Genomic DNA, 16926 nt, shown 5'->3' with positions numbered 1-16926 from the left:
TGCCAATGGGAGTAAAAGCCATGCCTCTATTAATTGTTATTGGGCACACAGGAATGCTAAAATCATGGCATATTCATGCGAAGGCCAGAAGTAACCAGGTCTCTCCAGCTTCAAGGGGTTAATGACCATCAAGAAATTTTAGGAACTACACAAGCTATTTGATAACATACAAAATAGCACTGGGAAGACGGGAGCAACCACAGCTATCATCCTTGACCAATGTTTCACCTAAATCGGTGCTTTCTAGACCTCTGATTGATCTTTGCTGCTCTGGAATCTCCATTATTGTGAACTGCCTTCTTGCCCCAAACTGGTAGACATATTCCAGGTTAGACCTTCCTACTCCTGAGTAGAGCAATGGTCTACTTCTCATGTCTTACTGGCAACTCTCATTATACGTCCTGGCATCACGTTCACTTTTAGACAACGCTATGGTTTTATTGACTCACATTCAAGTACAATTGCTGCCTACAAAGGGAAAGCATCAAAACAAGTAGTTAATACAACCAAGCAACTCCCAGTGAGAAATTAAACTTGTGGAGGAGGGCGGGTTTGTGGATGTGCCAAATTTCCCTCCTCAGCATGACCTTCAGGAGAAGGATAACTGTGTCAGGGGAAGGAGGTTGCTACCTTGATTAATATGTGACCTGGTGATGACAAACTACCCTTGGTAACCAAAAGGGCAACTGTCTACTCCCACTTAGCCCTGGCCCCTGTGCTGAGACCTGCTCTGACACTAGATTTTCAAATGCAGACATGTGTCCAACAGCAACTGTCAGGAGATCCCTAGCCAAACATCAAACACCACCATTCCACCACCCCAACCTGGGTTTGATATAGCAGATGTCTGAACATCTTGGTGGTTCATTATCGCATCCCTGAGCCAGCTCAAGTTTGTTGGAGAGGTATTTTTTTTCATTTTTGAGAAAAGACATTTCTATATTGGGAGTGTAATAGCAGAAGAAGTGAGAATGACTAACTACAGCTCCCCATTTCTGGACGAGGAAGAAATACAGATCCACTGTGACTCCAGTTATTTTTTGTTATTAATAGATAGTTCATTAGTCAACTTCTACATTAAAAAGATCTTAAAGGGAACTGTGTTCTCTTACTCTTCAGAGGTGGAGAGCAGCATTGACAAAGCCTTTAGTTTACAGCCATGCCATCTCTGGTAAGATACACTTCCCTTGCTTGCACCACACCCTCAGTGTTCCTGTCCTCCCAATGTCACACTGAACTCATTGGGTGAAAGAAATTAGGTGAAGATTTCAGAAGTGAAAGGCACTTACTAGGTGTTAGCTGTAACCAGGAGATCTGCATTGTCAAAAAGGTTGACCCCTGGCACTTCCACAATGAGAACATATATAAATTCAATGATTAACATAAGGATCAGTTTTCCAATACAGCTGATCTGAAGGAACACAGAGCAGGCCAGGAGACTCAATAAGACACTGTAGGTAAAGTACTGTATAAAGACAAAAAGGGAAAAAAAAAACAAAAGAGAGATGAATGTCAGCTGGATAAATCAAAACTGAAAACAAAGGAAACTAAACAGAGGGATAGAAAGGGATTGAGAGTTATGTAGTTGAGCTGACCAAACATGTAAACCTGAGGCTGCCTGTGGGATTCTCCCGTGTTACAGGAGATTTAAGTGTTAAAACTGAATCAATGGAGAGGAAAACTCTTGCATTCTTCATCAGGTGTTACTTGCTTTACACTCAAGAGGCAAGGGGTTCGCAGCTGTATACCCAAGGTTCTGATATAGGTTTGCCCTGGACACAGTTACTGAATTAGCAGAAGGCATCACCCAGTTATCCTGGAATACTTTGTGCTTTAAGGTCAAATTCTGGACTTGAATTCGCATATCTGCACAATAGACAGGACCCTCAGCTATTCACACCACCAGGTCAGATACCTACTTGAGGCCAGCTGGAAAGTATTGCCCCTGCTGATGTGACACCCTGAATCCATCAGCAAGATAAAGGTTGGACAAATTTCTACCAATGCCCAACACGGTGATAATTTTTTCTGCCAGGGGTTGCAGAAGTGTGTGTGTGTGTGCTGGTGGGGCCCTCTGCCACACCTAGGTGGTGGGACAGCAACTTCTGCCAAGCTGAGAGCTGAACGTTTAGCATACCAGTGCTTTCAAATGGGATTCCAGGCTGCAGGTGCCATTTATGACTCCTGGGAAAGCTAGCATGGATGTAAAACAAAGAGAGGCATGTTACCCAGCTCATCACCTTCCTGCTATCAAATTTTTTTGGTGAAGATTTAAGCTTCCACTCTGTCCGGACAGGCCTATTTCTGGCAAAAAAACTGTACCAGGTGCCTGAGGCAATCCATTCTTTCAGTTAAAAGCAAGCCTCAGTTGAAACAGAAATATGCCCATGTTCTGAGCTCATTTATTAATAGTTCATCGCTGATATTTTAAATTAGAGAAAATGTACAGCTTGTAACTTGACTTCTCAGTTTCTAGAAAATGAATGGATATTCCCTGTGGCTGAGGGGTAGGATCCCACCATCTCCAGAAAGCACACTGGGAGTAACAGACAATGCCTGTACCAGATCCAACATCTGCCCCGCAGAGTGCAAGGGAGGGACTCCTCACTTCTTAGCCCACTGATGGGCAGGACCTGGCTCAAGTCTGCCACAGCATCCTCAATGCTTAAACCACCCACCCCTCTCCTAAACCAGCACTTCTGACAACCTCATGAAGGGCACAGACTCTTTCTATTTCTCCATTGTGTCAGATTTTGCTCTTGGATCATTCTGCAGACATACTAAGAACCTTTGCAGGGCTGAAAGTCACAGTAATGGTGGTATCAGAAACCTCACAGAGTCATGGGGACCATATTCCTGTTAGGTTAAATGGATATAGCTTCAGTGGGATAACAGGGTCTTCAGTAGCACCTTGAACATCTGGATGATAACAGATCAGCCATAAATCTGTCAGGTCCCCATAAACCCAGATGACCTTGATATAATTCTGCCCCCATCCTAGACAGATTTTTTTTCCTTTTCAATTTCCACTAGACAACAATGTAATGGCCATGACCTAAGAACTCTGAGAAAGGTCTTGAATAGCTATGCAAAAAGATTTTTTTGGCAAAGTATTCTACCAGTGTGTAAAACATATTTGGGTTGGTTTTTTTCCATTAGAAGTATTTTATTTTAACAAGTTGTTCTGAAGAGGTAGATTTTGCCTTTGCAAAGTGAAGCAGACCACTATCAGGGCTGCTAACCTGCCTGAGGCCAGAACCTACCACACCTAGCAAAAGAATATATAAGCAAAGTTTTTCGCCAGGACATAAAACAATGGAGGGAAGGGTTAAATCTATACAAGCTCCTTTGAAGTGACTTGCAGTTCTGCACACCATTAAGGATTTCATGGAGAAAGTCCATTTCTCCTCCTACAGACAGGATCCAACAATTATAAAAGCCTATGGTTATTCAGCCCCGAGGGAACTTAAACATTAATGTGGACTCATGATAACAACTTCAGACACTTAAGTTTGTGTCAGTCCTGTAACATCAGTCCAGAGCAACCTTGCTTTTCTCTGAATCACTGAGATTTATCACACAGGTTTTATAGCCCCTTCTCAGGTCAAGCTGTGCAACCCATTTTTTTTTTCCAATAAATACCTCTGGAAAGTTGCAGTTGGGCAAAGGACTGTCACAGAATCCCTGCAAGGTGCCCAGGCTGTAGTTGGAAGTCAGGTTGCTGATAAGGCATATGTCCACCCGGTCAGGAGTGATGTTGTATTCTGCAGCCATGCAGCTGGCAAGATCCACAGTGCTGCACATGAACTGGAGAAAAAGATTAAACTCATTAAACATATTAAAGGTATTAAATTAATCGTATTAAACTCAACGACATAGACAAGGAGAAGAAAACAAAATAGTTTGCATCAATTAAAACACCCCTTGGAAATGGCTGTAGCAATGTGCAAAATATGCAAAATGAAATTACCGGCTTATGTTTTACTGCCTGCGCAATGGCTGTTTTTTCTCCCTCAAAATATTAAATAATAAAATCCAGGCTGTGCACTCTAGAAAGCTAGTTTCATGCTCAACTTCACGTACAGCTTTATGTCTGAAGGTACACAGGCAGAGGGACTGTAGATATTACACATACAAATATATCCTGCTGTCTGTGATAAGGTCCTGGTGTTGCTCTATTTTTGCTGATGGGAATTTCAGAGCTGATAACTTTCCCCTGCTATCTCTAAAGCTCCTGCTGTGGGTCCTTCTAGAGGGAAGACTTTAGCAGCAAGGCTCAAAGGCTGATGTGCTGCTATGCTGTGGAAGCAGCAGAGGTCCATTCTGATCTCCTCCATGTGCTGCTCCGTTTGTCCGTTTTGCTAATTTTTATACTAAGCAGTTCACAAATGCAAAGAAGTGCACATTATGCAGAAAAATAAAACTCTAATTCCTGCGTGGTGCTCAGCAGCCCACACCAGCTCTTTGCAGGTGACTATGGGGGAAGGCGGTGGGGTGTCAATGTCACTCAGCTAATGCCTCCCATTCAAGTGCCTCAACAGAGCATAAAATTGTTCCTAAATCTCCACTATGTGTATAGGGAAGCTGAGGCACGAGCCAGTAGTGATCTGATTTTTAGGTGTTTAAGCCTTTGCATGCCAGTGCAAGTCAGCACTGACCCATCAGAGGAGCAGAGGGACACATGAAGTCTTTGTAGCTACCTCCAAGCTCAGAGCTTTAACCCCAGGCCCATCTCTCCTTTTTTTTTTTTAACTCCTCTCTTAAAAAATGTATGTATGCAGGGTAGAGAATAGCCAAGTGGTTTCTTTAAAACACATTCAGCCTTCAAGCCATGTGTACAGGTGAGAAACCAGCAGCCACAGGGACCTAGAGAACAGGCCCCTCTCTCTGAGTTTGAAATCAGCAGCGGCGGTTGAACGCAAAGCCAGCAACCCAAAAGTGCTACTCAAAGCAAAGTCTTCTCAGTGCCCGTTAGGTGATTGCTGGACTGGGAGCAGGACACAGCACCGTGCAGAAGGCCAGCACAGAGCCTACACGACACTTAAGTCCCACTCAAAACTGTGGGAGTTAAATGACACATGAGCCCCGTGCTGGCCCTTCACGCAGGGGTACGCTTCAGGCTCGGCTTATGTTCGTGGAGCAGAAGCATTTAAGGCATCAGAAAAGCACATGGGCACACATGGGTGCCAGGCATATAATGGGCTATAGGGATGCAGCTGTCGGGGTCCCATTTGTTTTCCGTGTCCAAAAAGCAAAAGGGAACTGACCTCGGATGCGGCAAGGATCAGGCAGGACTACATTAAACCCAGTGGCTGTAAGGGTTAGGATGCTGCAGAGCATCAATAAGAAAACCACACAGAACCGAGTGGGTCAAAAGGAAATAATGCACATACCATGTTGACAAAGGCAGATAGGAAAACCAGGATAATGGCAAAGACTCCAACTAAGGTACTATTGGTCCTGGACTGTACAATCTTCCGAGAAAGAGTCTGGAGTGGAGCTGGGAAAAGCTGTATGTGGGGGAAAAAACAGAAAAAAAAAAAAGATGAATTAAACATGTAAAATCATCGCTTGTTTTACAGATTACAACCTGCATTTGAGCTGCCTGCATCCTTCAGTGTGGCATCTGTGCGGATGCTGCACAGGGGTTAGAGAATGGTGATGGGGAAAGGCAGCTCCAGGACAAGGGTGAGCAGGAACGTGACCACCTCGTGGCCCAGCTGGCTCACCACATCTACTCAGTCCTTCCTAATGGGAATGATGGCTCCTGAGCCGACATAGTATGGCTTGCAGGGCTGTGCTCATCCTGTCATGAGAAGCAAACCACAGGCCATCTGTAACTGAAATTGCCAGGAGCTAGAGCCTGTAAATTACTGGATCAAAAATTTTAAAAAAAGCAGAAATGAAAAAACACATGTCATATCCCTTTGATCAAAGGCGTATCGTAGCACTTTTTGATGCCATCTCAGAAGCAGACTGTTAAAAAGCCCAGGCTAGTCTTGTGATCCGTCAGACCCTCAGTGAAAGGTGCTGGAGAAACCAGCTGGCCTCGTTTGGTCTGTGGCACTCGGCACCACAGACACACAGGGCTAAAAATAACGGCGATCACAGAGCTCCCCTAAACAGACTGTCCCAGTGATTCATTACTATCAGAGCTAGAAGCTTTCTTCTAATTGCTTTCTCACTGCAGGCCACCAGCGTGCTTTGCTTTGGATGCTGCATCGTCTTCTAGGTAGAAACAGTCTCTGGATGAAGGCAGAGACTAACCAGGAGCCCTCTGCAGGAGAGGTCATCCCTTCAGCATCTCACGAGGCCTCCTTGCCTTGTATTAGCTACAAGAGAAATCCAGAAGACAATGAAACAACTCCTTCCTCTTCATGTGCCACCACTGTCCTGGCGCAAACTCAGGGCAAGAGATGGACACCAGGAAACCCTTGTGCAATGACACATCTCATCCCGCAGTGCCCTTCCCCTCCACGCCACCCCCTCGGGGCAGAGGGGCTCAGCTGAAGACTCCCAAAGTTTTTTCCAGAACCCAACTCTCCTTTCCTTACCCGCACGCCGCACGAATAACCAAGCCACTAGAGGGTATTTTTAGAGAAACAAAGAAGCTAGCAGCGCAGCGACACGGCACTGCAATTTAACTATGACTAATGTTTCTATTAAAAGTCCTGCTTTTCCCTTTCATCCTTCACTCTTACATCTTCAGAGATGTAACATTTTGTCAGTGCATAGCTTCCCACACAGCAGGCCTACAACATAATTACGAAGCGTTTGAGCGGCCGAAGCGCTGATGAGCCGGTGACTTTTACAGAGGGAAGAGAGAGGTTGACATGACCAGAGTTTTCACCTGCACGAAAACCCAGCTAACTCCAGGCGAGAGGAGAGGACAAGGCTCTGGGGAGGACGGGAGGGAAGGGAAATTGGGGTTATGACTTATCTGCACCGCATGAGAATTGACTGAAATTCACTGAGAGCTTATGCGATCCTTCAGGCTCATCCAGCCACTTTAAAGCAAAGCAAAACACCTCTCTCTCTCAGAAATAAACCTGGCTGATCTAGAAATCCTTGGCTCTGTTGCTAAGCCATGAACCAAAATGCCTCCTTGGCCCACCACGTACAGCTGCTTCCATGCAGACATCAGCGCAGGGATATGGGAAATGCCATGGGGGTTTCCTCCTCTCTACCCTTTAGAGGATTTGGAGGGGGAAGGAGGATTTGTGCTGCATTTAAAGTTTTCTCTCTAGATTAGAGCAGGACAGGTTTTCCTGCCACCCCCTTGTTTAGGCCTCAAGGCCAAGCTCCACAAAGGTATGCACGGACCCCACCTCCTTCTGCAGTCTCTGGGAAATCAGGCACCTAAATAAAACTCGGGAGTGCTTTGTTGTGGATCTTGGCTCAAGCCCCTGCTGCCAGTGATCCCAAAAAAGCCTGACTTTGAAGCAAGCCTGAGATATCAAGCAAAGCTATCAGGGGAAGACACTTAAATGCTAATGAAAACATGTTTTCTTTGTATTAATCTTGGTTCTCATTACTTTGCAAACTAGGGGAAATTTTAGGTCAGTAAACAAGTACAGCTGGAAAAAAGTCCTGAAGAGGAAACAAATGCCAAAAACCATAGGAGGTCAGGATTGCAATAGAGACCGCAACGGCACAGCCGTGCTGCACATCTGAGGAACCTCTGCCTCATGAACAACATTCATGGAGGGTCTATAACATAAGTAACGCTCTTCCCATTTTACAGAGGCAGATAGAGACCAGGAATGCTTGCAGCCTGGAGGACTCCTATGACAGAAATGGGAGACCTGTCTCAGCTCTGACAATTCCACTCCACTCTAGCAATGTTCCCTCCATAAAAACATCCACAGGTCAGGGGAATAACAAAAAAACAAGAAAAAAAGAAAAGAAGATGACTTCCCCGCCCATTTTCAAATAAAACAATAAAATCCCCTCTGTCCTAGGAAAAGAAGCAGACCACCAGGATGTTACAGCACAGTGAAAATAAATGTAGTATTGCGGGTTAGCCCATTGGTTTGTACTGTCCAACACCATTTACTCCTCTTAATAAGACTCAAATCTTGCCTGAGTGAAGACAGGAGGAGGGAAGGTCTATTAAATGGCAACTGTAAGGCTGCAGGTGCACTACTAAGTACATGGGCTGAAAGAAAGGACAATAATCCATTTGGGCAGCCGAGATTCACATTTGGGTTGCCACATAAGCTTGAGGTCACTCATTAGCCCTCTTAAAATCCCCATGTAAAGAAAATTAACAGTGGGAAAAAGGAAATTGGATTGCCCAGTCGATTCCAGTTCGTTCTGAATCGAAATGCATAAATGCTGCTGGAAGACATCATCTCCCAGAAGAGAGAGGTTCTGAAAGCATGCAGGTACCAAAGAATGAAGAAGGGCAAAGTGGGGCACTGTTGCACAGGTCAAAGTCCAAATTTAAAAAGTGATCCAACAAGTACTAGTGTTACACTGAAAAGAATCCACAACCTCCAGACATGTGCATGACAAAAATACACTAAATAAAAGCTGTATTTTGCAATAACAGCTGATCACAGACAGAAGAGTAGTATTTTCCCTTTTTGTCTTTTTAACATATATTATGGACATGGAAAACTGCTTAGATAATTGCTATTGTGTTCTGAGATGAAAAAAAGTATGAGGTCTTTAAGTTCTGATTTTTCAATTTGTAATAAAAGCCTTTGAGTCATTTTGAAGTACATTAAGATGCTTCTGGAGTAAAAGACAACATCTCCAGGCAACTTGATGTTGCAAGTCCATTTATGTAACTTATTTCACAGTGATTTATTAGTCTATTAAAAAAGTACCGTTTTCAGAAATATTTTTTTCCTCACTTGAGAAAAAAACCAAACACTTTAGGAGAATCTAGACTAGCTTTGGGAGGCAAAGAAACAGGTAGGCAAGATGGACCTACATAAAGCTACAGAAAAACTTATTTTCTCATAAAGGATAACTGATAATTTCTCTCATACATGCTCCCAGGAACATGCAAGAGGTTGAATTCCACACAGCAGTGTAGATACCAGAAGTTAAGGATTTTAAGAAACACAAACTTGATAAGTTAGTAGCAAAACAGATGTCTGTCAGCGGAGTATTCGCGAAGGGATCCTGGTTCCCATGACCTTAGACTCTATTGGGAAGGAACACCATCTTGCAGTGGCCAAGTCTTCATGGAGCATCAAAGTGAAGAGCTGGAACTCTCTTGTTTATTACAGCTGAAGAAACTTGGAAAGCCAAGCTGGCTGCATTGGCAGTTCCAGGATCAACTTCTAGTCCGTGGAGAATTTTACAGTGAAAGATAATAATGACAGCAAAAGAAAATAAAACATGATCAAACTGTCCAGAAAGAGCCTGCTGGCCACTGACAAAGCCAGAGACGGAGAGGCCAAACCAGGGAAGGAAAATCTCACATGAAAGCTGGAAAGAGGAAGGAAAAAGAGTCACTTATCATGTAAGAGCACAGCAAACAGGCAAAAGTTATGTTTATACTGATATCCTGGGGTGGACAACTACTTTCCAACTTTGTGTGGAATGAACCATTGGTATGTAAAATGCATGCTCTCCTATCCCACATCCGAGTGCGAAACAAAACTAACGATGCTGACACCCCTGCATCTTAAAATTTCATCTAAAGAATCTGTAAAAGTGCCTTCCTTGTGCACATGTGTAGAAAAGCTTCCTGAAGCAATGTGGAGTACAGAAATCAAGTAACACCCCTTAACTGAAGGCTAGAAAACCCATTATTTAAAAACCTCTTACTTGAAACAGCAAAACCTTTAAGGATAGAAGCAGGCTGCAGCTACTGGGAGCTGCTGCCACCAGACAGGTACCTAACAAGCTACAAATACCCAGCCCCTAAACAAACCATCTCGTAATCAGATGTTGCCAGCAGAGGCTAATTTGGAGCGCTAAAAAGGGAGTTATCAAAAAGTTCCTGGAGCTAGAATGCCTGATATTGTCAATATTTGAAATCTGTGCACAGAAGGCACAGGCCATGCTGAATGTTATACCAAAGCATCTTGTGGTTCTGGACTGACATGCTGAAAACTCACTTTCAGAAACACCAGGAGCTTCATAAAATCCTATTAAATTCTGATGTCAGTCTGAATTCCCTCTGATGTCTTGTGTTTCCAGGGCCTGTGCACTGAGGCAAAGTCAGCCGAAAACTAGTTGCAGGCATCACTGAACAGACCTCTTCTGCTGGAATTTGTAAGATAAAGGCAAAGAAAGCAAGACTGAACATCTGCCTAGGGTCACGAGGACTGAAAAATCTTGTGTGCCTTTTAAATTAATTGTTAATTAAGATCAGTAATAATATTAAACCAAAAAAGCCCAAACCAAATGCAAACCCTCTGAATGATGACAGAAGAAATGAGTGCTCCTGTCAGCATGTGGAAGCAACCTAAGCCTGTAAAAGCCAGTGGGTGACAAACAGCTGTGCGCCTTGAAATCCATCTGGTTGCAAGTCAGCCAGCTCGAGTGCTTCAGAGGTCTGGGTCTGCCACAGCTCCTGCCCCAGTATTTCCCCAGCATCAGTAGAGCTGCTGTGTTGGCGTGGCGTCGCAGCTGGCTGGCAGTGAGCTGGGATGTGGCTGCTGGTGGCACCGCAGTGTGAGTAGGCTCCAGCACAGCTCTCCACCGAGTTCCCAAGTCCTTTGTGGCTGTGACCAAAAGCTTTCCACTTTGGTTGTTGATTAACTGCTAACCACATCAACTGCTGATACCAGTATACAAACTAATGACACTCAATAGCATCCTCCCTCACGTGCAATGGACACACCAAGCTTAACCAGGCATCTTTGGGTACTGTTTTGCAGCTGAAGGGACCCAAGCACTGTTATTTCTGACTTGTGATTCTCATTGCTGGTAAACAAGCAGGACCAATGGGATGCTGTGCTTACAAACTAGGCTCTCTTTAAAATTGTCATAAGCCCAAGGGAAGCCCCGTGAGTGAGTTGTTAAGTTCAAATATAACCTGAAGCTTCTTTCACTGGGAACAGTTTGTAGCTCTTATTAAACGAGAAGGCAAAGCTTAATTCTCCAGATCTAAATTTCAAAAATCAAAAAGACATAAAAGGTGCAAGTCTGTCAAGAGCACCCACATTCAACTGTTGAAAATGGCACAGAGAAGATAATTAAAGTGAGGCAAATCATCTGCCTGACACAATTGGTTACCCCACTGTTTCTTCTGCAGGAAACATTATGCTACTGAGCTATTTTATTCCAGGCTCTGAGGAACAAAGCTGCTCTTGGGCTAAGGAGCCTGAATCTGAACATATTCCATGTTCAGACACAGCTAGACTGGAAGGATCCCCAAAACAGCAAATACAATCAACTAGCATCAACAATTTAATATGAATATTTTGAGCTAAAAAGATGAGCAAATCACCTTTTCCAAAGCACTCCCTGTTGATTTACCACAGACTGCCAATTAATGTTTTCAGATTTCACACAATGCATTTCTTTGCTGATCAAAGCCAGTTACAAGAAAGATCCCACCAAATGTCAGAAGCTCTGTGTACCCGTCTGAGAAAGGCTGATAAACTTATATATGTTTATGGCTTTTACTTCCCCCCAGAACATTTTTCCTTGATGATATTCTGCTTCTGATTATCTGCCTCCCCAAACATGCATATGTAGCAGGGGCCAGCACACAGGCGACTCTGCAGGAAGTCCACAGGGAGGAAAGAAATGGTCAGTGTTTCGTTCCACACTGGAAATGTGTTCTTATATCAATATGAAAGCGCCTGCAGGGGACTTCATAGACATGCAGATACACAGAGTGATTACTTCTCCCTGAACTATGGAGATGCCAACCCTAACATCTGTTTGCAGTTCATTCTGTCTTATCAAAGGCTTTTTCTGTAGCCCTTATCACATAGTGTGGAAAGGACGGCTAACAAAACATGCTCTGTTAGCTGAAGAAACAGATTGTTAATCTGTTATCTCAGGCAAAGGACTTTACAAAGAAACCACAGTACTCACCTTTACACAGGAGTAAATGACCGAAACAAACACCACTGTGGTCAGGATCAGGAAACAGGTCAGGTAAAAGCCCAGCATAAATGTAGAGCTGAAATCAAGGAAATGTTTATTTTTTTATATGCACGTCATATAGAACAGCTACAGCTCCGCTCTCCAGAACGTGACACTTGTACAAGCTATGACACACTGCACGGGCTTTCCAATTAGGGGAGCAGTAGGAGACACGAGGTGCCTTGAATATCAACAGAGACTTTGTCCTATTTCGAATTACTCACGCAGGCTGCAGAGCAGAGAACCCTGCATCTTTTATAGCAATCACCTTCCTGCCGGGGCGACAACAGAGGGACTGGGAAATATTTCATGCGCTGGAGGAGCTGATAGAACAATTTATTATGGTGGGTGGGCCCCCAGCTGGCTGTGGGCAGGAGACCCCTGGGAGGGAAAGCCTGCTGAGCACTTCGGTGCAGCTGAGTGGGAATCATCTCAATAGGAACCACTACCCATCCTTGCCGTGCACAGGGAACATCCGTGCTGCACCATCCCCCGTGCTGCGTCTCCTTAATGGGGTGGGAGCCACCATAGCATGAGGACAGTCAGGGAAAACAGCTTTAAATCTGGGCAGTTTGATAGCTTCCTGTTCCTCCCAACTTTGAAGTACAAACAGGACCCCAGGGCCAACTTTGTACTGTGCATTTTGATGTGTTTTGATCACAAAGATATTCAACAACCGTTTCCCAATGATTGGTCTCAGTGTGACAGGACAGGCCCCCTCCCAGGAGTTAGCCTCGTTCATAATTTAAAGGAAGTACTCTTGTGACGTGACATTGAGGCCAACCACACCAAAGCCAGCTGGTCTCTGCGTTCTCTCATGACTACTAAGATAATTGTACTTGCTAATTCACTGTTTGAGCCTTTGTGAAATTCATTAAAGCTATTCCTCTTTATCAACATGAATTATCACTGCCATTTCATCTCTAGTTTGAGATTCAAATTCTGTGTTGTGTCTTTCATGAAGCTCTGATGGTGACACATATACACCTGTGGTTTCAGCTGCTGCTTAACTGTTACCTTCAATAAAAGACCAAAACTGGGCAACTGAAATATAAGGAAAAACAAACTAAAAGGTGAAGGGAAGTATATCAGACCTGCAGCTAAACCATGACATTTTACTTACTCTTGAACCAAGTCATCTTTCAGGCAGGTCAGACTGCCTAAGGACACTTCAGAACTTAGCAAAAAATCTAACCACCACCCTTATGGGCGGCATGGAAGGAGATTGAGCAGCATGACATTTACACCATAAGAGATTGACTCCCATGTAATACAAAAGAGTCAGCCATATGGTTGCCACAGATCAGAAATTGTCAAGTTGTCATTTAAATGTTAAACTGGGTTTTATAGAGACAGCTTAGTGGCTGCTTAGGGAGTTTGATGAGCAACACAAAGGCTGGTGGAAGGCCTCTGCAGGTGTGGAGTCACAGCAGTGATATCCAGAGATCCAGAGTGCAAAGCTTCGCTAAGTCAATTACTCTCAAATAACATTTTTGGCTATAATTAACAATGTGTTAATTAGTGGGATTGATCTAGTTTCAATTCTGAGCCTCTCAGCTTCACTTCCAGTTTCCCAAAGTGGAACTCTGTTTCCACAGTACATTTGTACTCATGTTATTTTGCTGATTCAATCTTTCTGTGAGCAGAAGTGAATGTCCTCTTGCCTGGGAAAGGGAATGACCTCAAACATCAGACTATGCATCATTTCTGTGTCCTCCTGAATATCTGATCTTAATGGTAAAAACCAATCTCTACTCAGAAAAGATCTGTGGTGAGAACAGAAGTAGAAAGCAGTTGTAATGGCATGGTATTGGAGCTCTCTCACAACAATTTTTTGTCTTGTAATGAAGATGAACTTGGAGCATTTTCACAGCTTCTGTGATCTTGTCCCTCAGAATAAAAATGACTAACTCCAAATTTATTTCCGACACAGCAGTGCTCAGTGAAGTGATATATTACTGCTACTAAACCAGAGCACAGGAAATACCAGCATGCTTTAATTTTAAGGGATTTTTTTATGAACTCTTTGGGAAGAAATACCATGTCTGCAGAGCTCACTGCTGGAAAAGATCCAGTGGGTTACACTGTGCCTTTCAGACAAAGCAATGCAGTGCACCGGTCCAAAAGCACTGTGCCCCACAGCTCCGAGGAGCTTATGCCACTCTTGCCTGGGGAAAGAAATGACTGCAACCCCTACACCTGGAGTCAGCTACCCAAAGAGCAGACACGTGTAGCTCAACTCCTTCTGCACCTTTCTTCTTGCGCTGCGACTCTGAGTCCAGAAGAATAAACACATGAGAGGTTATGTCCCATCTGTGAAGCAGACCCTGAGACGTCAGTGCTCTGGGCAGCAAGGCTGTGATGGGTTTTTCACCTCTCTCTCCCACTGTGTTCAGATAAGAGGACAGCCCAGCCTCCTGTTGTGAACGCCTACTATGCCTTAGTAGGCAATCCTTACTCCTTAGTGATATTTGTTTTCCACAGGCTTATAAACATGCTGAACTGCATTTCCTAAGATGGAGGTAAATGGTAAGAGAAATCACGCTGGGAAAACAGAAATCCTCACGTGCCAGGGAGGAGGTTTTAATCTGCACTAGAAATGAGTGAAAACAATAAGCACCACGCATCACTTGAGCATGAATTATTTAAAGATTTTCCTCTTCCCTTTGGTGATCTGAATTCTCAAGAAAAAAAAAAAAAAAAAAAAAAAAAAAAAAAAAAAAAGGCCAAAATAAGGGAGGGAAGCAAAGGGGGTTCCCTTGTGTGATATCAATTCACAAAAAAAAAAAAAAAAAAAAAAAAACAACAAAGAAAAGTAGGCCAGAATAGAGGAGGGAAGCAGATGGGAGCAAAGGGATGAAAAGATACTCACTGTGGCACGATTATAACTTGAACAAAGCAGATGAAGAGGAAGACTAGGGAGGCACAGGCCACGTAGGCTCCAAACCTGTCATCCACCTGCTTGGAGTACTGCAAAAATGCAAACAGGGTCACGTTAGTGGGAAGTTTCACTGGCTGCTTTCTCTCCACAAAACCTTATTTGGCTTCTGTTTAGGTCCTTGGAAAGCAGCTCTGGTAGGAAACGACTAACATTACAGACTGCTCTTTTCCCTGGGCATGCTGTAAGGGCTTGAACAGGCCCAAAGGGCAGGGAACAAACCCACACAGCTGGGTGGAGAGAGGATTCGCCATCTGCCCCTTGCACGAGAGGAACAGGAACGGATTAACTGGGACCAGGATTCTAGGTCACCATCCTCAGACCTAAACTTCTTCCATGGGAAGGTTCCTCCAACAGGGAAGAATATTGCTAATGAGAAAACCTTGCGTTTTGTGCAGACGGCTTGGCTCGTTCTAATGATAGTGCGAGGATGCTGCGGTTTTCACACAGTCACTCCTTCCAACTACTTGTCAACATATTGGTCACATGGGATCTGCATCTGATTCCCAAAGATGCTTTATTTAGCTCGAGGCACGGTTCTCAGTACAGAGAGTCTCAATGTTTGAACCACAAAATAAAAGGTGCTCAGAACAGGTGAACCGCTAATTTCCCTAGCAGTGTTCAGCTATAAAGCTGAAGGGAAGGAGCCAGGGCAAATAACGCGCTTGAGCTTTTATCCAGTCCCACACTGATACAGCTGTGAACCCTGCAAAGGTATCCTTTTGCCATAGGTTACAAATCCTTTCACTGAAAGAGTGTTTCTAAATAAAAAGCTAAAATAGTTACTGCAAACTTAATTACTGAAGCTTCTTCCATGGAATAATGAACCTGAAGACCCCTCCAGTATCCCAAGGATCTGTGCTTTGATTAGAAAAAAAAAAAAAAAGAAAGAAAAAAGAAGACTTTGACTTTCTTTAGGCAGGTAAAACCAGCAGTTTATATAGTACCCTTAATAATAGCATCTGGACTTAACTGAGTTTAACTTTGCGGACATCTAGAGCTGATGTTGTTTCTTTTATACAGACAGAGAAATTGAAAAGATCTTGCTTCACAACTATGACATCTGAAACAAAACCAGGAAGCAATCAGCTATTCAGGAGCCCTTGGTCTGTTAGTCCTCTTTCTCATGTTTGTGAGACACAAAACTCTACGTGTCACTTCCCAAAAATGACCAGAGTACGAATCGCATCCTAATGAATCTTAGTAGTTTCTGGGGCTCCCTGGGGGTGCAAAGGCAGAGTAAAACCCCTCCAGAGGTGACCTGGAGCTCAGGCAGACTGAAGTGGGTTTCCTCAGTGATTTAAGGGAGATGAAGGGTGACTGCAATTTCATCTTGGATGCCTCAAGGTCAGAGAAACAAATCTGCTTTATTCTGGATTCCCTTTATAGCTCATCATTATATATTCATGTGTGTCTGACAGAAATGACTTGGTTTCCCTGCCCAATGTTCCCTTCAGATGACTATGGCTTTCTAGGGACACAGATATTAAGATTTCCATGAAGAAGCACAGATTTTTTTAAGATCACACCCACCTCCAACACCGAAAACCTAGCTTTACCTATAGATAAAAAAGCTTCACCTTACGCAGGGGTATTAAAACTCTTAACAAGCTTGACTGACACATTGCAATGATTTTTATACATTACCTTTTTCTCCAAGTCAGGCTCCCTGAATGTTAAGAGGAACTTGCGCACGTGCTCAGAGCGTAACCGATCAATACTTCTGGCATCAATGGCTCGGCCCAGAAACTCATCCACTTCATCTTCTGGGTTCATACTTTCCTGTGTATTCCTGAGAATGTCACAAAAAGGGAGCATAAGAGGACAAGATAATTTCCCCCTCTTCACTATATGTTATCATTTCAACAAGCTGGAGGTTAATGGCATTTTGTTCATGACAGCTTCAAGTTGGAAAATGGATTCTG

The 16926-nt window shown here is 43.7% G+C and overlaps 1 protein-coding gene across 2 annotated transcripts in view; it reads right to left on the bottom strand.

Annotated features, from left to right (window-relative positions):
- The window catches only part of ADCY5 (adenylate cyclase 5), a 223479-nt gene that overhangs the window by 11757 nt on the left and 194796 nt on the right, over positions 1 to 16926 (bottom strand). For both annotated transcript variants that reach the window (XM_014939150.1, XM_014939142.1), the window contains 6 exons: positions 16649 to 16793; positions 14936 to 15033; positions 12013 to 12100; positions 5394 to 5510; positions 3643 to 3807; positions 1290 to 1465 (listed from right to left, as the gene is read on the bottom strand). In XM_014939150.1, coding sequence (XP_014794636.1) covers positions 1290 to 1465; positions 3643 to 3807; positions 5394 to 5510; positions 12013 to 12100; positions 14936 to 15033; positions 16649 to 16793 — 789 coding nt within the window. The remainder of the gene's footprint in view (positions 1 to 1289; positions 1466 to 3642; positions 3808 to 5393; positions 5511 to 12012; positions 12101 to 14935; positions 15034 to 16648; positions 16794 to 16926) is intronic.

Source organism: Calidris pugnax, unplaced genomic scaffold (assembly GCF_001431845.1).
Source record: "Calidris pugnax isolate Ruff unplaced genomic scaffold, ASM143184v1 scaffold21, whole genome shotgun sequence".
Classification (NCBI taxonomy): Eukaryota; Metazoa; Chordata; class Aves; order Charadriiformes; family Scolopacidae; genus Calidris; species Calidris pugnax.
Note: the sequence above shows the minus strand (reverse complement) of the source record. Positions and strands in the feature narration are given on the sequence as shown.